Source organism: Pavona decussata, unplaced genomic scaffold (assembly GCF_977016875.1).
Source record: "Pavona decussata unplaced genomic scaffold, jaPavDecu1.1 SCAFFOLD_71, whole genome shotgun sequence".
Lineage (NCBI taxonomy): Eukaryota > Metazoa > Cnidaria > Anthozoa > Scleractinia > Agariciidae > Pavona > Pavona decussata.
Genome location: NW_028145490.1, coordinates 2,003,224 through 2,029,603, shown reverse-complemented (window position 1 = coordinate 2,029,603; position 26,380 = coordinate 2,003,224). Strand labels below are relative to the sequence as shown.

The window sequence follows — 26,380 nt, the reverse complement described above, 5'->3', positions numbered from 1 at the left end:
CTTGCTAGGAAAATAGAAGCACTTGCGATTGTAGGGCTTAAAATATACATATTTCTCGCGAACAAGGAGAAAAAACACATAGATCGCCCCAGAATTCCATTTGGCTGCAAAGTTTACAATTCACACTTTACAGGGGTCCTTTCTTCAATCTAGTGTATTCAGTGTACTGTGAATGTTTGCGCAGCTGCAGAATGTTGAAACGAATTCTGCTTTCTAAAACGGACGGCGCAGCAACATAACTTGCAAATTTAAGACCTTTTCCGTTGCACCGTATCTATATGCCAAACTGTCTATGTTGCTAGCGCATTTCTTTCGGTACACAACATTACACAGTAAGACAACCTTAATTACGGTACACTGAAGATTTATACTGCAAATACAATTACTGGGTATACTTACTTAAACAAGTATAATTCACTACCTGCGGCGGTGAGTATTGTGCCAGCATAATGCCTTACTTTCGAACAATAATTGAACAGAATACGGAAAAATTAGTAAATGCAAAAGATATAAATAGCAGTTCATGGAAAAAATTAAAAAACAATAGTCACCCTAACTGAAGCCAGTGGTACTACAGAAACTGATAACTTCAACATAGCGAATAAAGCAGATACATATTAGAAGGCTATAGTTTGGAATATCTAACTAGTGTTATAGCGAGTAAAACTCGAGCAGAATTTCGCTCGCTGAGCAGAATTTTGAGCAGAATGTTATGGCGTATTGCTAGCAGGTAAGGTACGCCAGCTCATGAGCAGAATTTATCCAAGCCTACAGGAAAGCCTCTCGGGAATCGACCACCGCGTACATAGTTAATACTCCACTGTCGCGTTATTGCTCCTCTGTCTTGGCCCGAATAAAAATTAGCGATCTCGATTGGGACTTTCAAAGCATCATTTGCAATTCAGAAAAGCAAAAATGCCATACACCTCTTGACGTTACCACAGAGACAAAGCTAAGCCGGACTACGACAAAGTGAAGTTCGAGATAATGTGGCTGCATAAATGAGCGGATTGCCTCGGTTTTTTCATGTTGGTGGTCATACGGCCAGAGACAAGTCGTTTTGCAAGATTTTACACGTCAATAAGTATCAGGGTAAGTAAATTTTTTAAGGGTAAATAAGGATTTTTAGGAGTTTTTGTCGACGACGTCAAGTTAGGTTGTGATTCAGTAAGCGAAGGACAAAAAAAAAGAGACAAAAATCGAAAGAAATCTGTGGTAAAACCGCCTTAAATAATGACTTGTATAAATTGAATATAGTAAAATGTATGATGGTGAAATTAGTTGGTATCTAACGAATGTCCTCGATTTTTCTTGCCGCCCGATGAGTTCGACATATCTAGTTGGGATTCAGTTCAGGACCCCATTCGCAGCAGACAAGATAAAAAAGGACAAAGTGAAATAATTATGTTTTCAAATTGCGTTTCGAACAGTGACAATCAAGGCACACAGAAATAAGGAACAAAATCCTGAAGAATCGCCTCTATTTGGGCGCAGTATACCCGACTGAGCATAAGTTAGAACCAGGTCTCATATAGCATAATTAACAGACAATTGAGAAGGAAATGCTACCCGATAGCTTTTTACATTTTAATGTTGTCGCTTGCATCTGTACACTCAAACGACGACAACATGAATTCGGCCAACCTGAATAGTGCAGAATAAAAACGGCGCTGCGAGAAAACACCGCTGTGAGTCATCGAATTTGTCCACGAAAGGTAAGCTTGTTTAGTTCTTGACTATGTGGGGAGGGGGGGGGGGGGTGAAAGAAATATACAGTCTCTATTTTGGTTATACAACGGACGATACGTAGAAATACGCGACAACAATGAAGTTTCGTGAAAGATCGAAAACTGAACCGTTCCCTGAACAACATACAGTTCTTGTAAAGTTTTATTTCGTTTGTAGATTGAAAAACAAAATTATTTCTAGATAGACAAAAAGATAAAATATGCAAAGTACCGGCTCTTCTAATGTTACCATACTAAGCTATACTAACAACTCCGTAACAAAATGGCCGAGCCTTTCCATCAACGAGAAATTCGCAGTGGCCAACGGTTGGCGCTAAATATGCCGCCACAACCGCAAAAACGCCAAGTGATTCGTCGCCTTAGACATATCTAGTAGCTGTTGCAAAATAACGCCGTTTCAAGCTTTTCGCTTTTCGATTCAGTACTAATTGCTGTCGTTTGTTTCGTAGGTTGTTTATCTATAGGCCGGAGAATCGTTCTGTTTGTTTGTTTGTTTGATTAACTGTTTTCTTTGTTTTCTTGTTTGTTTTAAATGGAAAGTCAGCAGAATTTATCAGAATGCCAGACTACAAAGGTCGTAATTTCAGTTTCTTCAAAACTCTGCGTCGAGAATAGCTAGAAAGGCGATATATAAACTCAAAGACTGCGCTCAATTACCATCCTTGCATCTCGACCATTAAAAGAAAAATATACGTAAGGACTGCTCACTTTTTACAAACGTACCGAAGCATTTATATTACTTAATAACATGCTGCAAATCAGATAGATAAATAACTTTATTCAAGTGTCGAAGTATTTAACACTGTAGTGCTAATTGGGAACACTATAAATCAGTGAGATAAATATGCAAACTGAACATATGTCGGTATGTTTTGCGTTGGCTCATGTAGGAACGAGAGCTTAAACCGAGCGAGAAAAAGAATAGTGACTGAGATTCCTTAGACGTTGCAGAGCCTCCGCCGCGAGCCACACACAAACAGACCGCAAAAGCCGGAAGTTCTGATTTTTAGAAAAACACGGCGGACATGTCAAACGTGTAAAATGGTCAAAAGTGGAGTGTGAAACTACAACGCTCTAACCACTGATAACAAATGTTAGACCGACAAGCGAAATTCAATCTTCGAGGGTTTAAAGACATGAAATTACCAACGAGCAACTCTCAGACCCAGAGTCCCAAGTCAGTAACACTCTACTGTTCTTATTGGTCCCTACTAAATTTTCTTCCCCAGAACTAGAATTTTTAATTTACAGCTCACCAATTTGGTCTGAAGAGACGAACGAACAACGTATAGTATAAACATACAATGACAGACACCTTTTCAAGCATAAATGGGAGGTTTTCTTGGCGAAGGATTGCTATCCATCCGGGCATTTTTACTGATAGTACGGAGCTTTAGCAACGACGACGGCGATGGCAGCGAAAACATCACTATTAAAATGAGTAAATTCGCGTTTTTTCTAACGTCGTCGCGATTATTCGAACTCGCTCTAAACGTCAAATGTAGGTGAAATTTCCTGCAGTTGAATTTTTGGAGGCCGCACCCAAGTTTAGAAAAAGAGAGAAAACTTCGTCAGTCGTGTGTTTACGTCCTTCATAAAACGTCCCATCAGCAAATTTCACGTCCTAGTCGTGCAGTGATGGCAAAGAAATGTACCAAAAAGTGTAATGTCCGTGCAGGGTTGTTGTTTTGGTTATTAAGCCTATTTTTTTTCTTTTTTTTGACGTTCTCGTTGCCGTTGCTGTCGTCGTTGCTAAAGCTCCCTATTAAGGAACACGACCGCAATGACAACGCCGCAGAACAATAGGTTTTTAAAATTAGCAAAAGCAACCACTCTGTACCTGCGTTTTAATGTTTGGTACATTTCTTTGCCGTCTTCTGCAAAACAGCAACGTGAAATGACCAAATTCAAGGTTTTGTGGAGAACGTGAGCACACGACGGTGAATGTTTCATTTTCTTAAAATAACTTGAACGCCACTGTTACCAATTTGGTTCCTGGGTAGTTCCCAGTTTCTGTAGAAGTTTAACAACTTCAAATAACCGCGAAGTAGTACAAATGAAATAAAGGAATATTTTCAGGTGACGTTTTCGTTGGCGTTGCTATCATCGTTGGTTAAGTTCCCTTGTCTCTGCGCGGATGACCACCATCACGTTACGTGATCAATACAAAAACCAATTACACTCAAAGAAATTGAGCGGTAACTATCATCCTCGTTAGGCTCTATTAAACAATTTTTGTAAAGATGCTATTTCTGAGTGCAAAATCCAAGATATTATAACAGAGCGAATGAGACTTCTTAGCGTTCCAGTTGAACATTGGTAAACCGCATTTGGGATGGGTGGAATACAATTCAACAGAAATCAACGAATCGAATCCGCACTCTGTCCGACTTTAAGGCTTTTCACCTCTACAAAGGCAGTAAAGTGTATTACTAAATTGTTGGGCGGTTTAGTTGCGATTTTTGTACAAGGGAAGTACGAGGTAATAAACTGCGAGATACTGCAGCAGGTGCACTGAGTAGAACACAATATAAAAATATGAAAACAGTGAATTTTTTCTCCCTCTCTATTTTCATGCAAATAGTCTCTTTTGTATGTAGACGTGCCGTAAATACCCTTCATGCAAAATATTTCTCAGATGATTGGCAACATTGTCTTGAATCTGGTCACCTTTCCATCTAATAATCTAAAACTGGAGAAACTTTCACTGTTAAAAAAGGCGACAAATGAAAGAACGCGTATTTTAATATGAAACAGTGTACATTCTCAATGCTATTGCTACCAATACACACATACTTCAGATGAACTTTATCGCTGGCTCATTGCATGACACAGAAGATACGCTTAGATGCGCTTTTAGTGAACAGACTACGCTAAATTTGCATACATTTATTCTCAGGATCGTATATGCTCGCGGTGTTTCATTTTAATTCAAGCCATGCTATGAGGAAACTGATCTCCTGGAAAACTTTGTAACCAAACATCAAAGGCACATCAAAGTCAAGAAGAACGCACATAGAAGGTACGTACTAGGTGTTCATTTTGTTATTTACGTTCTGAATTTTAATTTACACGTTAGTATATTCACACCGCCAGCCCCTACATGCCCGTGAAGCATTTACTCGAAGTTGAATGTTCTAAACTGAGACAACATTATTGATATAACATATAAAAGAAAGACAACGTGCCTCTGTGAACTACATACAGCTCAAAATACTGGTGCATTATTACTCCCCGCCTTGACTGTAATCCAACGATCAGTAAATGACAAAACTTCAAAATTATTCAAGCTGCTCTCGGTGACTTTTGACGTTCCATAAACCTTGCAGTTCAGTGATGAACTTCAATTTATAAGCAATGTCAGATGTGTTATGACGAAAGCCGAGAGTGTTGGGATTCCGATTGATTCAGTTGTTTGGTACTTAAGTTTGTGTTTATCAGTCGCTAAAGCGCGCGCTTATGATGCGGAGCGGGCATTCATTTTACACATTTTCTTTGTCGTTTGAATGTACATTGTGAAACACTATTACTTGCAGTTCCTACATTGAGATACTGAGTCTTTCTGTACCATAAGAAAGTTTTTGAGGTATCAGGATTTCGTATTTGACTGACATAGTACTAAATTATTAGATGATTAAATATTCTATTGCAGATGTGTTCCCGCTCCGCTTTGTTAACCTTGCAAATCTGTAAATAGCTTTCAATATCCCTTCAAGTTGAGTGTTTCGGCGAGCCAATTTTGAGCCAAAGAATAGCTTATTCTTGGCTACAAGCTCCATTAATTTATCAATAGATGTTAACAAACTAGTGCTTTCCTCCTCTGCAAAAATCGTAACTTTACTGAAGCCCTATTTATAGAACTGTTTAAAGTTCGACGTGGTCTGCGACACTGGAGCGCCAGTTGATTTATGCGCCGCTTCTTTCAGCTTTTGCATAAATTATTCTTTAATTTTAACGGTGCTTGTGACAAGTCACCCGTGAAATAATGACAAACGTGACTACCTTTGTGCTGCATTTAGAGGGAATTGCTGTGGCATAAATCTGTTTTACCTGCTGTTTTCATTGTGACACGAGATTTAGAATTTACAGCTAAAATAATTGGGAAAAGTCATACAAAATCACCCAACAAAGTTTATTTTCTCCTACTGTATTGCTCAGTTTAGCTAGAACTAAACCAGATTAGGCAATTTTTTTACGGAATTCCCGGTATTACGACTGGACGAAAACTGTTTGCTTCTTTTCTGCAAGTTTGGCGAATTAGGTGCGGCAGAAAGTACGCCGTCCGAATCGCTCCCAGGTTCGACGCATACATAGAGCGGCGTCTGAAACGGACCTAATTTTAGCGTGTAGTTGGTGTTCAGTTACGTGACATCAGACACATTTAAAGTTATCGCTGTCTTTACTCTACACTACTAGTCGGTCCTGATGTGTCCGCAACCGATGAACGCCCGTTTTCAGTTTGCGGACTGAAAGCAGCAAACAAACGTTTCAGCCGCTGGTGTGGTGAATGTTAGCTTGTAGCGTATATGAAACAGCGCACAAAGGCCCAAGCTTATAATTTTCTTTGTGCTTGCTTCTTTGGTGAGAACGCCCGGATCTTGGAACTAAGCGAAATACAAATGACTTCTTATGAGTGATAATATATACAATAAATACAAGGAAAAGTCTCAGTTCGCTGGCAATTTATTATCAAGTCTTATTTCTAAGGATAAAGACACGAATCGTTACAGTTCAATTTAACAATTTTAACAAGACTGGACTGTGGGGATGCAAAAAGCGGCAGGCGTGCCGACAAAATGCTTCGGATTAGATCTACGATCACTTATCTCTTTCTGTTAGCGCTCAGCGATGTCGATCTAACAGTCATTTCACTTCTTAATAGGCGAATCTGAAAAAAAAAAAATTATTATTCAACACTGAATTTAAATTGTCATATCGTCCGCTATCTCTCATTGTCTGTAGTGAAATCCAGAATATTTAACCAAGAGCACGGAAGCTTATCTGGAAATGAAGAAACTCAAAAACCGATAGAAGAGAGAAAAAAGGTCGCGGAGATGTTTTTGTGGACCGTTATTAAATATTACTACATTGAGTATTTTGTGGAAGGTCTTAATAACTTTATGGGAGCGATTAACCTATACAGCTTTCCTGAGAATTATTTTTTTATTGCTCAATCAGACGAACATTAAAAAACAATTGTATACTCAAATGAAGAAATGATTATTACGGTGCCGCACGCAATTTATGCGAACAACATAAAGCTTTGCATTGAAGACTGTTTGGCAGTTCATAGCTGCCGATTCCATTTATATAGAGCACTTTTCGATTGGGTGTTGAAATAAATTCGCGTTCTTTGTCTTCCTTGGCTTTATTTACTACTCTGGGTAGTTGGTTAAACAAGAGTCCGTTTACAAATAAAGATCAAAATCAAATTTATCTGTTCTCCTCTCACCCGTGAGCAAGTCCCGTGCTTGCCACCGAATTTCTTAGTCGGTCGGTTCCATTGTTTATGTCTATGGTAATTGGTTGAAGTGATTGATTCGGTTTTGGTTTTCCGAGACTTTATAACAAACCGCTGTATTTATCCGCACATTTAATTGTTCATTTATTGTGGTCATGATCTTTCTGCGACGATTAGGAAAGAGTGATGATTTAGCCATGATTTGAATTGTTTTTTGAAAGCACTCAGGTTTTTACTAATTTTCCACAAATTTGACAGAAATTTCTTCAGCGAAGAGATTGGTTCGCTTTTGATGAGCCGAAATGTTAGCGAGCGAAACCAATCATTGATGGGGAGAAAAGTTGACCGGAATTAATCGTGGAATCCTTAAATCAGTATAAGCTTTATGCCAGTACAGCTTTAAAAAATCACGACCATAATTACGGCGAAGACGTAAAGCCGCCGCGTTAGTATTTGTCGCCGAAAGGAGAAAATATTAAGGAGTACTTGAATTTTTTTTCCAGCAAACTGTGGCATCAAAGTATGAAAGGTGACAGTTCTGTTTCCTTTATGTCATATAGAAATAGTAGCATATATACGAGCGCATTTAGGGCGAGGTTTGGCAAAAAAAATATTGATCAAAGTAAATTACGTACTAACTACACTTTTTTTTTATAAGAACCTTTATTTATAAGAACGTTGAGGCTGAGATTAACTACACTTTAAGAACATACTAAGAACACTGATTACCCAGGCTGAGAATCAGTTAAGAACATTTACATTTATCATGTACCCAGCACTAGAGTACATGTAAGCCGCGCAACAGTGTACCACAAGCAACTTGACACCACTGACGTTACGGCACATAATACTCTTTGATGGATGTCTTGGTCACGTCTGTGTAGATTTATTGAAATTCTGTAACAGATAACTTAAGAACGTCTTAAGAACTTTTCAGGCTCAAATTGGCAAAAAAAAAATAAGAACGTTCAGCCTCAGCCTCAAAATTATACGTTCTCATACAAAAAAGAGCGCACTGAGAGCTTGGTCATATGAAAGTAGTTTTAATGACATTTTTTTAACATCAAGGAACATTCACGGCGATATATGGCATCAGGACAGTGTTTTCTATAATTTGCTTTCTTTCCAAACCTATTTCAACGATTCTGTCTCATCGTGTGGGAAGGCAAAGCTGGTGGAGAGGAACGCCACTTTTGTATTCTCCATTATCACGGAATATTTGAAATTTTGTTGTAGGCTAGGGAACGAAAAACAATTGGCACTGCTAAAAAGAACAGCGTAAAATTAGGAAGAAAAAAACAAACAAACAAACAAAAAAACAAGTTTGAAAGTATTGTTTTTTAGAATAGCGAAGATATACCGTTTCGTTAAGTCTGGATAAGTATGAAAATTTTATAGACGTTCATATGGAAACAGGCACGTTTTGCTGTCTTTATAAGGAGTGCAAAAATTCCTGAATTTACGAAACTATATCAAGACTGTCAAACCTTGCTTCTTTTTTCTTTTTTTTTTTTTTTCATGGCGCTCTTTCCAGCAGTTTCAGTCGGTTAACATTACCTGTCTTACGTCAAAATTCAGTTGAAATTACCATGATTAAGGTCTATAGTCGGAGTCTAAGACAGTTTACAACTAGATAAATGAATGATAGATTTCTTACCACCCTCAAACAAGCCTAATCCAGATATGAACTGTATTTTACTGTATGTCCTTTCCCAAATTACCAGGCTGGGTTTAGTTAATGCTATAGGCAGTATTCTAGTTCATCATATTCTCCTTTTGTCAAGATTTCACTGCCATCTATGCGTCAAAATGAGCCAGCCTCGGCGAAGCCTCTCACTTTTATCACAATCAGTACTTAACTGTATGCCAAGCAGTTGAAATACAGTATGCATTTAGGAATACAAACAAGAAATTCACAGATCAATGAGTATCTTTTAAACAAACGCCACGTATTTATAGGAATGTTTGATTTTATCAACAGAATTGATATGAATTGACCAGCGTAAAGAGATTCGAGTGCTGACCTTTCGAGTGTTAGTCCTTCGCCAAAACGAACCTTCGTCAGAGTGGATGGCTAACACTCGAAACATCAGCACTCGAATCTCTTTACGGTGGAACAATTACCTTATCGACTCTGTCGATAAAACCAAACGTTCGTTTCCACTCCCCACCGACGCAGCACCACAGTTTCTTTAGCCTATCCCCTTATCCAGAGATTTATAGCCAACTCCCTCCCAGTTTTTTCTCTTCTTTTCTTGTCCTCTGAATAAGCAGACTAATCTCGTACCCAGATCTCCCACGATCAAGCGAGAGGGAGATCTCACATTTCGACATTCCCGAATCAACTGAGATCTGGCTACGAGATTATGAGCAGACTACAGCTGTAGTTTATAATTTGTTAACTTGGGAGAGCGGCTACTAACTACACTTTGTCTCTTTTATTATTTAATTATTATTTTTTTGTGGCTTACTTTTCGCTTTTTTGTTCCTCTTTAGTTATCTATTTGTGTGATTAAGTATAGGCGTCTCGATGTCTTGTAGTTCTCCCAGCTATGTTGTGTATCGAAATTGAACATTTGATTACTGTAAGTATTGAACACAATAAACACAATGAATTGAACAACTAAAAAGGAACTGTATTCAAGCATCCCGCTTGTCCCATATGAAAAATCATTCTATCTAAAACTACAATCTGACCTAAACTTATCGCATTTGAAACTTTACTTTTTAGCCATGCAGAACTGCTCAAAAGTGTGCGACAACTTAACACGAAAGAAACCTGTAGAGGACTGGTTGGCGGAGAGCCCCCTTAAAAGATGTCTCACAACTCTGGACCTCACCTCCATAGGGGTGGGTACAGTTGTCGGTGCAGGCCTTTATGTCGTGACAGGGGAGCTGGCACGTGACGTTGCAGGACCTGCCGTTATTTTCTCCTTCTTCATTGCAGCAGTTGCCGCTTTCTTTTCCGGGATTTGCTATGCCGAGTTCGGCTGTCGTATACCTAAGGCTGGTTCCGCTTATGTCTATTCCTATGTGGCTGTTGGAGAATTCTGGGCTTTTTTTGTGGGTTGGAACATGATTTTAGAATATCTGATCGCCGCAGCAAGCTTGGCACGAGCGTGCAGCGAGTACATCAACTCCTTTGCCCAAGGCTATATATACAAATTCTTCATGGAAGACATTGCCACGTGGAATGTGTCGGCCCTTGGAAGCTTTCCGGATTTCTTGGCGATGGCTTTGGCCATCGTTTTTACCGCCATAGTCTCACTCGGTGCCCACAAATCGTCTCTTGTCAACAAAGTCATGACTTTCATAAACTTATCTGTCATAACATTCATCATCTGCGCTGGATTATACTATGTTGACGGAAAAAACTGGGAATCGAACTTTACCCCGTACGGAGTGGGTGGTGTTCTAACAGCCGCTGGAAGTTGCTTTTATGCTTTTGTGGGATTTGACGTCATAGGAACGGCGAGTGAGGAAGCTATAAATCCCAAACGCTCAGTTCCGCTGTCTATCATCCTGACTCTTGCAATCAGTTTTCTTGCTTATTTTGGAGTCGCCACGATTCTTACGCTTATACTCCCATATGATCAGCTGAGTCAGTTCGCCCCTCTGGCTGAGGCGTTCGCCCAACGTGGATTCACTGGCGCAAAGTACGTCGTGGCAACTGGAGGATTATGCGCAACAATGAGTACGTTGCTGACCAACTCGTTCGCGGCCCCACGTGTGGTATACTCCATGGCATCTGACGGTTTGCTTTTCAACTGGTTTGCGCATGTGCACGAAAAGACGAAAGTACCAGTTCGAGCAGCGGTGGTCGATGGTATCTTGATCGCAATTCTGGCGTTCTTGCTGGACGTGAAACAATTGGTAAGTTTGCTCCTTTCTTGTATGATTGTAATTATTCCTCCCATTTACAAGACACCCGACCACCAAACAAAGGAGTATTTTGAAAAATCAGTTTGCGTATTATTTAAAAATTAACAATGTCTTCGGAAAGCACCCATCGCTGATTATTTCAATACTTAAGTCTTGGTTTTGCGACATATTTTTAAAGGGGCCTTCACACAATAAAATTAGGAAGGCAAACTATTGTTGTCAAACTGCAAAAATAGCAGCCCCGTGGTTTTGAGAAAGAAACTTCCATGTCTTTCTATGTCCTTCTTTCTGGCGTTTGAAGTAAGCAACGCACGCTTATCAAACGCTTACGCGTCAAGTGCGAGCTTAGGAACACCAAGAAGACGTTGAAAACGTGAGCGAGATCATAGAAAAGTTCAATTTGTTTGCCAGCTGTTGTTACAATACTCAGACAAGCCAGCTTGTATCTGCCTAGTTTGTCGTGTGAAGGCACCTTTAAGGGCTCTTTACTCGGAGAAAGTTACTCTTCTATTCTTTTAGGTTGAGATGTTGTCCATTGGCACTCTCATGGCTTACACAATGGTGGCCATCGCTGTACTGGTGACTCGTTACACCCCTGGAGTTAAAAGCGTTACACTGGATGAACATAGCACCAAGGAAAAAACCAACAAATGGCTGAAAACGATTTGCTGCCGCCCAGAGGAAACAGAAGGCAAAGATGAGGAACTTCCGGTAGTAAGCTATCAACAGGTTCAGAGCAATGACGAAGAATCGCCAAGCAGCAAAATGGAACCAGACGAGGAAACAAGCTTTCGAGCTCGTGTTGGTACATTTGTGCTGACTTTGTCCATCACCGCATTAACAATTTGCTTAACTCATACTCATTCACACTTGGGTCGAGGAGAGGCTTGGATTATTCTCCTCTGCTGCATTTTTGGCTTAATGATTGTTGCCTCTCTGATGTATATCTTCAGGCAACCTAGAAATTCCGCTACATTCCCGTTCATGGTTCCAGGAGTCCCAATCATTCCTGCGATAACAATATTTTTCAATGTTCTGCTGTTGGTGATGCTGAATCATTGGACGTATATACGATTTAGCGTGTGGATGACAATAGGTGAGTGTTTGATATCCTTTTGGTTTTTGTCATTCATATCTTTGGCATACTATCTAAATCATTAATAATAAATGAAAAGAAAACAAAGGAAATCACTCCTGTGAAGGAGGTTTGGAAATTCGATCTTAATTATAATAAAATTTGATAAAATTTTTCTTCGGATTTCTCCAAGAATTATTCGGGTTTTTGGTAGAACCTTTGCCGCTCTTTTCTCGAAATCCATGACCTGTTTCAGACTATAATATGTTCTTTTGCTTACTCAATTTTAGTACCTGAACTGCAGTAAATCGCACTCTATAACGAGGAGTTATTGTTTTGGTTACTGCAACCTTTCTCTCTTTCTTATTCTTCTTAAGATGAAAGTAAATCGTAACGCTTACAGCTATGTACACTCTCGCGCTTTACCTAGGATCACACCCAATTTTAGACGAGTGCGGCTTAAAATTCGTAACACTTTGGGTGGCACATACCTTATGAAGTGGACTGTCCATCCCGTCCGGCGCCCTGGAGCTAACATTTTGCCGAACCAAATTCCTGGAGCTCTGAGTTCCTTAGGGAACCTGGGACTAGATTTGATTCACGAAACCCCCCCTAAGTTAAGTTGTATCCTGTTTCTTGACAAAAGGCTATTGTTGGAATAACAGTAGACTTTATCATGAAACAATACTGACTTAAAATACATCTTAACTTCGCAAGCCCTCGCGCATCCGATCCCTGAAGTGAAGGAACAATACTAGATTATTGTATCTCTCTGCATTCTTACTATTTCTATGTCCATTTTTGTTGTTTTAGGTCTTCTTGTGTACTTTTTCTATGGCTACAGTCACAGTGTGGAAGCCGTTAGACCAAGCGAAACATCAGAGACCCAGTTCATTCTATCACAGACCCCAGATTTTGGACAAGAAGTTGCAGAATATCCATCAACGTCTGGATAAATTATAGAATGACTGAATTGACTGATTATAAAAAATTAGGGATGAGTAACTTACAGTGCGACGCGCCTTACCTTGGCCACCCAACAACAAACTTTTAGCCAATCAGGATTTGCGAATTTGATTAACTGTCACGCCCCCTTGCAAAGTTCAACAGGCAAGTGACGCAACAACGAATTATCGAAAACATGTCGTTTTGAATTTTATGGCTAACTTGTAAAAAAAGGTTTGTTGGGTGGCCACGGTAAGGTGCGTCGCACTGTAAGGACGTTACCTCCTAATACCGAAGAATTTTTGTACGGTTTATGACTATGCGGGAAAAAAAAGATCTTAGTATGAGCTACTGGGAAGCAGAAAGAAATTTGGGGGTTGCGGGACATTTTTTAGAGATAATTAAGAAACGAAATTAAATTTAGAAATACAAATGACTATAAAAATAAGCGAATAAACGGAACGACACCAAAACGTCGTTCCGGTTTTTCGCTTATTTTTATAATTAATTAATAAACAATTATTCTAAAAAGCAGTAAAATATAAAGCAGCCTATGGCGGGTTTTTTTTTTCCAAATTGAAGCTTTATTATCTCTTAAAACATGCATGGTTACCCCCAATTTTCTTTTTGGAAACCAAGTGCATTGTAGAAAGGTAAAGCCGCTATTGTGTTGCACCGCACGGGTAAATAGAAAGTCGATTTAAGCGGCCCATGCACGACCATGTGACTATCACAAGTTTTTTGTAGTTTGAAGTAACTAATAACATTACCAGACCTGACACTCGAGACTCGCTGTTAATGCCATCGCAGATCATCTCCAAAGAGACAATAAGGACTAAGTAAAAATTCTCTTATTGGCTAAGGAAACAACAAGGCGCAATCCAAAGCGGTCAAACGTAACGCGCGTGCGCAATTGTGGCCGCTTTGTAGCCGGGAAATTCAAACGAAAAGTTTGAAAAAGTTTGTTTCTGGTTTGCTTTTCGCTAAAAGATAAGTCCGTAGAAGCTTTAATTAAAGGGTGGAAAATTCTGTATTTCTTTGCCTCTAGCATTATCGTCTCTCATTTTGTTTTGCCGTGGGGAAAATTATTCCCTGGGCCCAGTTGCTCGAAGCATGGTTAGCGCTAACCCGGGTTAAATGCCATGACAACCTATAGGTTTTAATACCTCTTAACCAATGGTTAGCGCTAACCATGCTTCGAGCAACTCAGCCCTGATCGTCAAGTGCTACTAAATAACCTCTGTGTTTCTTTTATGGGTTTGTTTTGCTTTTTTCATTGTGCTTATTGTAAATATTTTATAATGTATATTTGATTCATAAATCGATAAATATACAGCAGTCACTTCCCAGAAAGTGCTAAGTGGAGCGCATGCTCAGTCGTTTGATCGCTGTGAAAGCGCAATGTCAATGAAGGGCCTGCCTTGAACTACCAACGCATATACCTCTACGCTACTGAGCCCCTATAACAAGAATATTGGGACTGGGCTTAACCTCAACATACCAAATATAACCGAACCCTATCCCCCGGCAAAAACACACCTGACAAATTTTTAGACACAGTAATACATCCCATAGAAAACCCTAGTTGAACAATTTTGAAATCACATCAAGTTTCCTCCAGTACGTAAGCCGCTAAAAAGTTCTTTGAACTAATGCAAGCCCGGACAATGAGGATTTTAGGGCAAATCACAACAGATATTCATTAGAGGCTAAGATAACCCAACAGGAAAGAATCTTGGGCATTCTAATATAATGTTACTTACACGATAAATAAGTTCCAGACAACTATACATCTCCGTGCTTCATTGTGCACGACTATAAGCTGCTACTTGTTATATATATTCCACAAAGCTCAACAGGCAACACTCTTTAATGTAACCTAGAGACTAACATTTTGGCAAATTCGCATTCTGATTGGCTAAACCTGCTATGACGGTCAAAGTCGGATATTCAGCTGACCCCGTGATAGCTAATGAGGACGTAGTACGAAGACCAAATCAACTGTCACGAGCGAATAATGTAATTGTTTCAAATCAGTGTGAATATACGAGAAACTATCTTTAAATCTAATAAATCCACTTAACCGCTTTACTTCATTAATATAGTTTAAACCTCGCGAGTAGAGTTGCTTTTCGCTATCTACATGATCTATCACAAATTATCCTGAAACTGGATCATTGGATAATTACGCAATTCTTGAGTTTTGATTGGTTTAGCGACCATAAGATATCTGGCAATATCACCGGTAGATAGGTCGTTGGGTATACAACATGCATTATTGGCTTCTATTGAATGTGATGATTAGCTCTAAGTTTCAACCTTCATCAATCAGCGGCCGTGTCACGCATATTTTCCTCGTCAAATGCAAGAATGAATTTACCTTTCGAAAAAAGTCGCCATTTCAAGGGCATTTTCTTAGTCATGTTGAATTTAAAATGTCAATATTTTGTAACACATGGAGACAGGGTAACAAAGGAATTGTTCCCTAACTCGGAACTTCCCTTAAGTATAATACGACATTATTTTAGCTAACTTTTAAACACTTCTTTGGCACTCGCCATCAAAATAGATACGGTTCACTTCTTGGCCTTTGCAAGTCTAGTGTAGTGTTTATTTCCATTTGATCTAATAAAAGGGTTCGTCTGACAGTTTGTGTGTAATTTTTCACTGATGGATATTAAGATTTATTTTTCTATCCCTGTACTCCCAGGAAAAAAAAAAAGAATTATTAATGCTTGTGCCGAGACCTGGAGTAGATCATCGATTGCGACGATCGAACGGAATTTAAAAGGGATGAAAAACGAAGTAATTTTTTTCTCTTTTGTTCGCATAGGCTTCAAGAAGTCCCTTATTTCTGTTTAGGAATATAAAGCGAGCTTATCGCACGGGTTCGCGAGAAAATTGCCTCCAGCACTTCTCTTGTTTTACCATCCCTAAGAAAAATAAGTGGACTGCTCGTGGTCTATCGTTAGTCCTAATAATCAGCCGAGGATAATTTGTCCCAGACCATCCTTGGATGTCCCAAAGGTAAGTTGCTCCCAGCAATGTTACAGAGTCCTGAAGGTGGGGGGGGGGGGGGGGGGTTACAAATCCCATCCCCAGCCCAAGTACTGCTCAAATCCCAGCTTCCAGACAAAATTTTGTACCAGATCCTATTCCCAGTGTGACTAAATTCCATTCCCCGGCTTTCATGGTTAAGAAGTTGCCTTCATTTGGCATTTTACTTTCAGCACTAAACATTACAGCCGAGACTCGGCACCGATGTAAGATTGCGTTCTTTCTAGCCACACAGCCAAGCAATATTCAGACTACTGACTATCTTTTCAAAACGTTCGCGTCAGCTGGACTTGAGAAGATTTAAGTTTGTACAGGCTTAGTGAATTAGCAAAGTAACTATCATAATCATAAGGCTTTCATGATCTTACACACATGCACATGTAGCTTAAAGCCCCGGCTACTGATGATCAAACACTTTCATCCGATGCCGTGTTTGTGATTAGGTGGCTAAAGGGGCAAACAATGTTTGACCAAACGTCGGGCAAAGTGAGCCCACAAAACGTTCTTTCCGCATTACCGCTGAAATTATGACGTGACCAGTTGAGATGTCACACAAATTTCGCTTCTGATTGGTTGCCATTTCCCGCTCGCGCAAGCTTTGTCGGAGAGAAAAGAAACGCTTGCCCGCAAACCGCACGATTTTGAAAAACGCCCGCCCGCTTTAGCGAATTCATCGCTTACACTTTGTCAATAGCAGAAAGCGATGTCCTAAAGTATGTGAAATCTTGTCGAAAAGCGCTAATTCAAGATAGCAATTAGTGCAATGTCGAAGGTTTGGAGCGTATTGTAAATTCACTGCCGTGTTCGCCATTGTGATTTGTATTTTTATTTATTTTTTTGTTATTTCATTTTCATTTTGATGGGCTTAAAAAAAGGTTGCGATTTGAGCAAAAATTAGTGTGATTTGGGAATAAATCTCACTGTTGAGAGCCAATCAGATTGCAAGGATTACCATGCAGTGATTTCAAAATGGGTGTAATAACAAGGTAGATTTTGGAACTACTCCACAGCCAGGAAAGCCAGTACATATTTCGTCTTAAAATCTTTTAGATCGTCAAAAAAAGGATTTTTCGGAAAAAGTCCCGCCAATGTCTGAAGAAGGGCTGGTCTCGTAATTGTTGAAAACACCTGCTTCTTATTGGGTCGAGCCTGCTCGTTAGTGAAATGCGGAAAATGCAGGGGCACCCAACGAAAGGTTTCTCTCAGATCCTCTAAAACGCTATTTTAGGCTATCTGGAGTGCCTTTAAAGCTCTGTAGGTTCATTTTAGGCTGCGCTATAATATTTTTATCTGTTTGGTCACTCTAGGGGAACTTGAGTCTACTCGAAATTACTAAGACTTTTTTGTCCATTTCCCGAAAACCTTAGGTCTTATTTCTTTTCCGAAAATCTTAGCTGACCTTTCGTCGGTACCCGAAGCGACATTTCATTGACTTAAAATTTACCATCTCTCTTCATTTGTCACCTTCGATACTGATTCTAGCGGTATGTAGAACACGATTCATATATGAACCTCGTAAATTGCCTAGCTCGGCAAGGTTCGCTTCCCGTCTGTAAGTCAGACTTCTTCTTGGTCTTGTGCTCGCGACATGTTGAACTTTTTTCCGGTCCAAATATCGACAGTGTGAGACTCATCGATAACTATTGTAGCTCAGGGCATCTTCTGTCGATGCAAACAACAACCAGAACTTTCTGCGATCGATGTCGACAAGAACGTGTTTTAATAGGCAGTGAGTCTGCAGTTATTCCCTTCGAGAACGCCTCGGATGTATAGTTCATAGCCGTAATTTATAGTGTATTTAGAGCAATTTTGTTTCTTGCTATATAATATTATTTTTCCTTACCTTACTCTATTATATTTTATTTTGTCATTATTGTTTTTCATAAATTGGTAGGGCCTCTAATGATATCAGGTTTTACTATTTATGTAAATACTGAAGGAGTAACCCTCTTTACTGAATAAAGGTATCTATTTCTAAAATCTGGTCTTGACAATACTTCGGAGCGGGAAAATCACTGAAGCACAAGCATGCTCTTTTGCCATTGCCAACGCGACCGCAGCTGTCGTGTAATTTGAACGATAATTACAACTTTTTTAAGATCCATATATAAAACTTTTTTTTCACCTAAATAAATGAGATATCAGTATGGCTGAACAATGACTCCGAACCTCAGAAATAACAACTAAAACAACTTGAAAAGGCATTTTTAAAGTGTTGATTGGGACGGCGAAGTTTAAGGGACATTCCATATCGTATGCGAGGTAGTCAACGCAACATATTCACGTTTCAAGGGTCCTTCAGTAATACAAAAACCAAAAATAAAACCTTCCGTGAGAGTTTCTCATCGAGCGCCGGTTCAAATACGCAAGGCTTTTAAAATTCTTCAAGTATTTGCGTCAAGATTCTAATATCAACACAGGTCTTTCAATTCGGGGACAATCTTTCTAAACCAAGAGACAAAGATTGGAGAATTTCTAAAACTCAAATAGAAATCCATTGTTTCTAGCCCATTACAATGACCAAACCTGTTTCCTTGACCCTCACTTTTCTTTCCAAAGTTGCAGTGCGGAGAAGTTGTTATTAAACACAAGGTCAATTAGCTGATCATTTATTTTATTGTCACAACCTGTTCCAGATGATGTACCGGCTGATTAGCCGCACTGTTTGTAACTCGGGCGGTGTTGAACTTCCTCTGGCCCCCCAAATGTTCTTGCATGTTGTATATAAAACCGAGAAAAAGACAAAGGATACCGATCACAGGTTACGTGTACTGTTCTGTGCTTCCCCAATATCGAGATTTTAAACCCAAATTATGTTGAAAATCATCGTGGAAATTCAGTTGAAGACCGGTGAAGATTGATTAGAAACAAAACAGTCAAACCGTAATACGCATTTTTTTTCCTGGTTTATGTGTAAAACACTGACATAATTTCCTATAATTAAAAAAAATCCGCCAACCTAAAAATATCTTTAAAATCGTATGGCAATCGGAAGGGAAACTCTCACCAAAGATAGCCTACTTAGGGTATCATCAATTAAAATATATAGTTAAAATTTAGTATGAATATATGCGTAAAACCGATATCGGAATAAAAGAAGTCACTGAGTAGATATTCAGAGGATAATTTTATGTTTGGCGAACTTCAATTAAAAACCTGGGTTGATTTTGTTCCCTTTTCTGAGGGAAGCAACGAAAAAATATATCCGAAACCAGGTTGTCACTCCCCCGCAGAGGAGTAATATTTGTGTTATTTGTGACTAAAGTCCGCGGGAACTCAGATTGCAAAAGATAATTAAATTTTATCCCAACGTCGTTCAAAAACTAGTGCCAAATTGTGTAAAGTCAGTCTCGAGAACATGAAAATCAAGGCAAAGATGATATTGCTTGTACTGTCAATGCTGTCAGAAATGCTAACAAATTATTGGTTGTTTTCGTAGTCGGTATTAGAGCCCACGGAAGTCTAAAAGTGTCAAGTGTCATTTAGTCCACCCCCGTCGAGAAACACCGACTGTATTAGCTAAACAAAAACGATCGCCACACCTTTTGACAAAACCAAACATTCTCCCTGTCTTGGTCAGCCAAAAAAAAATTTTAGGGTCCAAAGATTGGGAAAAACACTCACTAAAATTGTAATAAAAACTGCGCGGTAAATGTGTTATTCTTTTGTTCCCATGGACATGTACAGGATCTGCTGCATGTGATTATTTTCTGTATTTGTACTCTGCCGTAGTATAATATGGCCGCAGAAAAAATGTAAGAAATTAGCTCTATCAAATGTGATCCACGAATCATTTAATTTCAAACTTGTCGTGACAAATTGGTCTCCTTTTACGGTCTTAGTCGTACCAAGAAGATTATTTATGGACATTTATTGAAGCGTAGATGTCTTCCTCGATCAAAAATGTAAATTTCCTGTTGTTGTGACCTGTATAACACTTCTCCGAGAACAATTGGTCACAGACCAGCTGTTGTTATACGTCACAGTTTTAGTGTCATGCAAATTCATCAACAATTCGGAATATCGTCTGTCAATTAAGAATTTTGATTCGATTTTCTAATATATTCGCTGTTTCGAGCTACACGGAAAAAAGTGCGAGTGAAAATTCAATTCACTCTTCTGGAGAGGAAAGCTAGCTTGTTTCAACCAAGAGAAGGCTGATCTATTTCTTGGGGAGTGAATTTAATTATGACACTCATTTAGAGACGTTTTAAAACGAAAGGAGGTTTCTAAACCTTCATCAATTAGCCATATTGAAACCGAAGACATACTGGGAGGGAAACGTTTTACGGTGTTTAGGGATCTTCAGCAATGGCCTTCGTACGATTTCTTCGGCTTCTCACGCGGAGGAAGGAAATCGACAACGATCTTTCAAACTCTCAACTTCGCCGATGCCTTGACGTGTTTGATTTAACTTCCATCGGAGTTGGAGCGACAGTGGGAGCAGGTTTGTACGTAGTTACTGGGCAAATCGCGAGAGATGTCGCCGGTCCAGCCATCGTGTTGTCGTTCTTCGTCGCTGCTGTTGCTGCCTTTCTGTCGGGGATTTGCTACTCGGAGTTTGGCTGTCGGATCACCAAGGCTGGGTCAGCTTACGTTTATACATACACGTCTCTGGGGGAAATATGGGCCTTCATTATCGGTTGGAACATGATTCTTGAATACGTGATCGGAACTGCCTCACTAGGAAGAGCAAGCAGTGAGTATATCGACTCCATTACTGGAGGAGTGATTCGAAAGTTCTTCATCGACAACATTGGACAGTTTCACGCCTCTGGCTTAGGTTCGTATCCGGACTTTTTGGCGTTTGTTCTCGTCCTTGCAGTGTCCTTGATCGTTGCTAGCGGAGCCAAACACTCGGCTGTCTTTAACAAATTCGTCACGACAATCAACATGCTTGTGATCCTGTTTGTGTTGGCGGTTGGCTTGTTCCATGTCGACCCGAAAAATTGGGCTGGCGCACACCAGTTCCTTCCGTACGGGGTACCAGGAGTCTTGGCCGGGGCTGCGAGCTGTTTCTACTGCTTTGTCGGCTTTGACGTGATAGCCACAGCAAGCGAAGAAACCATCAATCCCAAGAGAGCCATTCCGTTGTCCATCATGTTGTGTCTGATCATCAGCTTTCTTGCCTACTTCGGTGTCGCCAGTATTCTGACACTGATGGTGTCCTATGACAAGCTGGACAAGTTTGCACCTTTGCCAGAGGCTTTCAAAGCAGCCGGTGTCCCTGCAGCTAAATATGTGATAGCCATTGGAGGACTCTGTGCCTTGGCAGGATCGCTCATGAGTGGTATTTTCGCTGTCCCCCGCATCATGTATTCCATGGCAAGTGATGGTCTTCTATTCAAGTTCTTCGCAAGGATCTATGAGCGCACAAATGTCCCTCTCATCTCGATTGCCTTTGCAGGAGTTCTATCAGCAATCCTGGCATTAATGCTTGACCTGAAGCAACTGGTTGAAATGCTGTCCATTGGCACCTTGCTCGCCTACACCCTGGTCTCTCTGTCTGTGCTCGTCTTGAGGTTCCAGCCCGGTGTGGAAGACGTCGAATACGATGAAGACGTGTCGAGCTCTGAACGAAGTTACAAAGTCATATGCTGCCAGAAAATGCTGCCTGAATCAAAAGGCCCTGATTACAAGCCTCTTGAAAGTGCCACACACGGCAAGAATCAAGACATCAAAGATACAGAGGAACCTACCAACACCTCAAGTCAAATCGCCAATGCTGCTATCTCGCTGATAGTTGTGGGACTTGCCGGTTTCTGTGCTCTTTTGATAGCTGGATGGGGAGCTTTAGGAGACAAGGAAGCCTGGGCCATATTTACAGCCTGTCTTCTCGGCTTTCTCATCATTTTTGGTGTGGTGGTCATGCAGTTACAGCCAACGAACAATGCGAAATTCCCTTTCAAGGTCCCTTGTGTACCAGCCCTCCCAATCGCTAGCGTTGTGGTAAATTTATTTCTGTTGCTCAAGCTTTCACCCTGGACATGGGTACGTTTCGGAGTTTGGATGGTTCTAGGTAAGGATTTTTTTTCTTCAAATTTACTGAGTTTCGATACAAATAACGTTTCCTAAAATTTTATATCTACTTCCATTCGGTTTTTCTTTCTGTCTATGTTCTTTGTTCTTCTACCGCATCAAGAGAAAATGAGTTTCTCTTGACTATATATATCATGTTTGTTTTGTTCCTTTTATTTCTTTCTGTTTAGTCTTAACTGTTGTTTCCAGATTGTCCCTGAAAGCATACCTTTTTTTGGTAACTTTTTAAAAAATGTATTATGACAAAGTACAATAGAAGGATATCAGAATTAAGCTAACTTTTTCACTCGATATGCATATGTATGCAGCATTTACTGAACAAAATTATTCAGTGCTTGTATATTGCTCTTACTAGGGAATTCCCAGTCCATTTGGCATTTTGGCTGTCGAGAATATATCGAACACGATATGTTTCTATAAGTATATTTTTATCTTTTGAAATAAGAATTGGGATCGGTTAAAAGTTGTAAAACGAAATATTGGCCAAAGGACAATTATCGCGCAAGGTGTTTATTTGCATGAAAATTAAATACAAAAATTATCAACATGGTCTCATCATGGTCTCAACATGGTCGCAAAAATAATCTTCTGGCTCAATGCGAAATGAAATCGTTTTACGGTTTATTTTATGTTATGTTTAGTTTATTTTAATTTTACTCTAAATGTTCAGGATATAGAATCAAAAATTTGAGATTCTCAGATTATGGAACGCGGAGGATTAGATGAAAAAATATTAAGGAAATGAATGTAGAATAATATGTGTTTATTTTTCACCAAACTCGTGTATATTAAGTTACATCATAACAAGAGAAACCTTTCATCACTTCACTAGCTTCAAATTTACTGGTCCTCCTTTCAACAGGGGATTTAAGTTCATTTATTTCTTTCGCGATCGTATTCATCTTCCGTATATTTTGTCGCGCGCGTGGGCGAACAAAAGGAATAATCACGGAAATAATCCACCGCCGGTTGAGTCGAATTATCTTTTAGTGTTCCATAACCCGCCTAAACATTCAGGACCTTGCATCCTACACCTTGGTTATATTATCAGGCCGATTTTTCATCTTTTGATTTTCAGTCTATCTGGTCAAATTTATGTTTCTCTCACGTCTCTGAAAATTGGCAAATTGCGTTTCAACCCGGGTGATTTGATTTATGATCATGCGTGCGTCTTAAACTTCAGAGACTGCGACATCGGTTTTTTTTTCACAAAAAATTTGGAATCTCAAAGCCGACAGAAGGAAAAACTAGACGCGTGGTACTGCAATGCATTTCTTGCGTCATAAAATATCACAGTATGAAATTTGGCTCCGACACACATCAAGTGCCCCGTATTTGACGCATTTCCTTTGAAACCATTCAAGTTTATATTTTCCTAGTACGCCATATAATGGCTGTTTGTGCTTTTGTACTGTGTTCGTTTATAGTGGGGAAAGCTTTCACAGTGAAGCCTGAATTTCACGTTGGAAGGGTTTCCTTTCCTTTTCTTTTTTTTTTTTTTTTTTTTTTTTGAATTTTTTTTCGTCAGCTGTTGTAAATAATACTTAAAAAATGGTCAGTGGGTGGACGAAATCTTGAAGTTCGACCGTTTAATAAAATCTGATGAGTGTTCCTTTCTTGCGCCGTAAAGTTGTTTGTTTTTCAAGGCCATAAACGATGCCTCGAATTTTTCCCTTTTTAAGTAGTGCCCGCTCATTCCAAAAAAGCGAGTCTTTGTGCATTTTGTTATTTTTATTCTCACCAGCTGGCGCCTGCTTTATTTTCCTCACGAGCCAACGTTGCTCTTTCGTATTTATTTCAAAGCGACGTTTGTTTTTAAATGGGTGTTTTTCATCGTTCTGTTTTTACCTTGAGGGCAGGTGTTTCTCGAATTGAATCAACATGACTATTGCACGCGCTTAACACGCGTTAACGCGAAAGGAGCTTATTGCTGTCATGTTTTATTGTCTTTAGCCTTTTAACTCGCGCACGAAATCAATTAGACGCTTTGGTCCGCTTGCTTTTCAAGTGATGCAACTTTCCGACTTATTCACTGCGTTGGTTAAAATTGTTTCGCTAGTTTTTTTTTCGCGTATTTACGAAATACAGGTTCTTGCACTTATGTATTGCCAGTTTTGCTTTTAATCTCATCTCCCGCGATTTCCACGCGTGGTCACTCAATACAAGCTTGTTATCAGTTTTCTGTTACGTCTTCACTCCACTTCATACTGCGAGGTATTTGGAAACAGGCTATCATTAAATCTTTTCCCCCTCCCTCCCCCTCTCCCGCTAACCCCCTCAATACCTCCAAAGGAAGTTCTCGTTCCACATACTGTGTTTTCTTGTCCTTCGTTGTATTAAAAAATATTTATTTATTTATTTATTTATTTATTTATTTATTTATTTATTTATTCCTTCTCGTAGGGTTTATCATTTACTTCGGTTATGGAATTAGAAACAGCGTGGAGGGAGCGCCAAAACAGGACTCGAATGACAATGATTTCATCCTTCAAGGGACACCAGACATTGAACAAGATGTACACAAAGTTCAGCCCACCCCGACCTCAGAAGACAAACAACCTTTGGCGTCGAGCTTCAGTGATTAGAAGTAATATTTAGAGCCTGAAAATTCCTGTAAGCATCTCCACACGGCAAGCTTTAGTTTGCAACGCCGCCTTGGGACATACAAGTGAACGGGTGTTAACATCGAAAAACTGGTTTGCCAATAAGATGGCGAAAAGTTTTTTCAGTGTTCACACGTTACTTAGACAAGGTTGGAAGCTTAAGCTCGCAGTGTGCAGACTTCATAAAAATGCCTTCACGCAACCAATATGGCAACTAATTTGCAAACTGGTCTTTGTAAGTCTTGTTTTCACAAGATAACCCACGTGTGCTTCAATATTTTGGTGAGCTCTCTGACAGCTGTTCGTACCAAAGCTCTCTTTCTAGTGTTAAACAAAGGCTATCAATAATTGCCTCACGTGTCAAATTGGACCACAAGTACTCGCCCATTTCTCTCTGCCAGCTGGGTACAGAGTTAGCCTCCCACGTAAGTCCCTTAAAAAACGACTGCGTGGGAGAGTAGGTACAGCGTAGAAAATAAGAGAAACAAGCGAGCGAGCGCGCGCGCGAAAATCACCTCTCTCGAGGAGACGCGAAATGTGGGGGAGGATGAAAGAAATGTAAAAATTGATCATAGTCTCGTGCCAAATGTGACTGCGACGAAAAAAAAAGCGAGAATTGAGCTAAGTTTAGTTCATGAAACAATTAACAACTAAACTTCAGGCGCCGATATTGTGGCTTCATATTCGTTGATGTGTTTTGCGAACCCTTTCCCTGTTCCCAGAGTTTTTCTAGGATCTCCTCTAGCAAAAATATGGGCCCTTTGCAGCTAACGGTCACATGCTACAAAATCCGCCTTGCTGGAGAGCAAGCTAGGCACTGGGACATCCTAAACAAAGAAAATTCAAATTTGACTGGATGAAGTCTCTTTGTTTTAGATGTCCCAGTTCGCAACTTGCTCTCCAGCAAGGTGGTTTTGTATCATGTGACTGTCAGCTTCAAAGGGCCCATTGGGAAGTAAAGAGGTGATGACAACGAGTCTCTGGGGTTCAAACGACTCGTTGTCGCGCCTCAATTTTGTTTGGGAGAAAGAAGAAACTTCTGGCACCAGGATAACGAATACCAGTTGCAAATTTAAGTTCCCTAGAGTATTTCAATTAACGTTCAGTCGGAAAGCCGACGCGACAAGACCGAAAGGTGGTACAAGTAATTAATTTATATACTGTGGTTCATAAATCAAAGAGGCAAACGCTAGCGTGTAGTACCCCGTATTTACGACTGCCCATAGTACCTGTTGGTCTTCTCGTGTAAGTTTGAAGCCTTAAAATCCGACAATGTTAATTGAAATAGCTGTACCGTGTATAAGCGTTAGTTGTCTTAATCTGGGATGGGTATTCAAATAATTAATTACCACTTTATTACACCTATTTTGTAAATATTAATATTTTGTCAATATTAATATTCTATTTTTGTTACTTCATTTCCATTTTGATGGGCTAAAGATAGGATGCCATTTAGAGCAAAAAATGGTGCAATTTGGGAATAAATTGCACTGTTGAGAGCCAATCAGATTGCAAGGATCACCAGTGATTTCAAAATGAGTGTAATAATACTATAAATCAGGCCTCTGGG

At 39.7% G+C, this 26,380-nt stretch overlaps 2 protein-coding genes across 3 annotated transcripts; both read left to right on the top strand.

Annotated features, from left to right (window-relative positions):
- The first annotated feature begins 955 nt into the window (after positions 1-955).
- LOC146477278 (cationic amino acid transporter 3-like) lies at positions 956-15,757 on the top strand. Of its 2 annotated transcripts, XM_085113746.1 has the most exons (5): positions 956-1,092; positions 4,648-4,770; positions 9,941-11,082; positions 11,611-12,187; positions 12,980-15,757. In XM_085113746.1, the coding sequence occupies exons 3-5, from the start codon at positions 9,943-9,945 to the stop codon at positions 13,120-13,122; spliced, it is 1,860 nt and encodes a 619-aa protein (XP_084969872.1). In that variant the 5' UTR covers positions 956-1,092; positions 4,648-4,770; positions 9,941-9,942; the 3' UTR covers positions 13,123-15,757. The 2 variants fall into 2 exon arrangements, with proteins under 2 accessions (XP_084969872.1, XP_084969873.1); XM_085113747.1 differs by lacking the exon at positions 956-1,092 and having other exon boundaries at positions 3,860-4,770.
- A 4,443-nt stretch (positions 15,758-20,200) lies between these two features.
- LOC146477277 (cationic amino acid transporter 2-like) lies at positions 20,201-25,138 on the top strand. The gene is made up of 2 exons (XM_085113745.1): positions 20,201-22,187; positions 24,611-25,138. Exons 1-2 carry the CDS (start codon positions 20,480-20,482, stop codon positions 24,790-24,792), a joined length of 1,890 nt encoding a protein of 629 aa, XP_084969871.1. The 5' UTR covers positions 20,201-20,479; the 3' UTR covers positions 24,793-25,138.
- The last annotated feature ends 1,242 nt before the right edge of the window (positions 25,139-26,380 follow it).

What these genes read in the sequence shown, in the direction of transcription:
- LOC146477278 (XM_085113746.1), top strand. Translation starts at nt 9,943, where the DNA reads ATGCAGAACTGCTCAAAAGTGTGCGACAACTTAACACGAAAGAAACCT. An exon ending in TGCTGGACGTGAAACAATTG is followed by an intron (nt 11,083 to 11,610) that starts GTAAGTTTGCTC and finishes CTATTCTTTTAG; the next exon opens with GTTGAGATGTTGTCCATTGG. An exon ending in TAGCGTGTGGATGACAATAG is followed by an intron (nt 12,188 to 12,979) that starts GTGAGTGTTTGA and finishes TTGTTGTTTTAG; the next exon opens with GTCTTCTTGTGTACTTTTTC.
- LOC146477277 (XM_085113745.1), top strand. Translation starts at nt 20,480, where the DNA reads ATGGCCTTCGTACGATTTCTTCGGCTTCTCACGCGGAGGAAGGAAATC. An exon ending in CGGAGTTTGGATGGTTCTAG is followed by an intron (nt 22,188 to 24,610) that starts GTAAGGATTTTT and finishes TCCTTCTCGTAG; the next exon opens with GGTTTATCATTTACTTCGGT.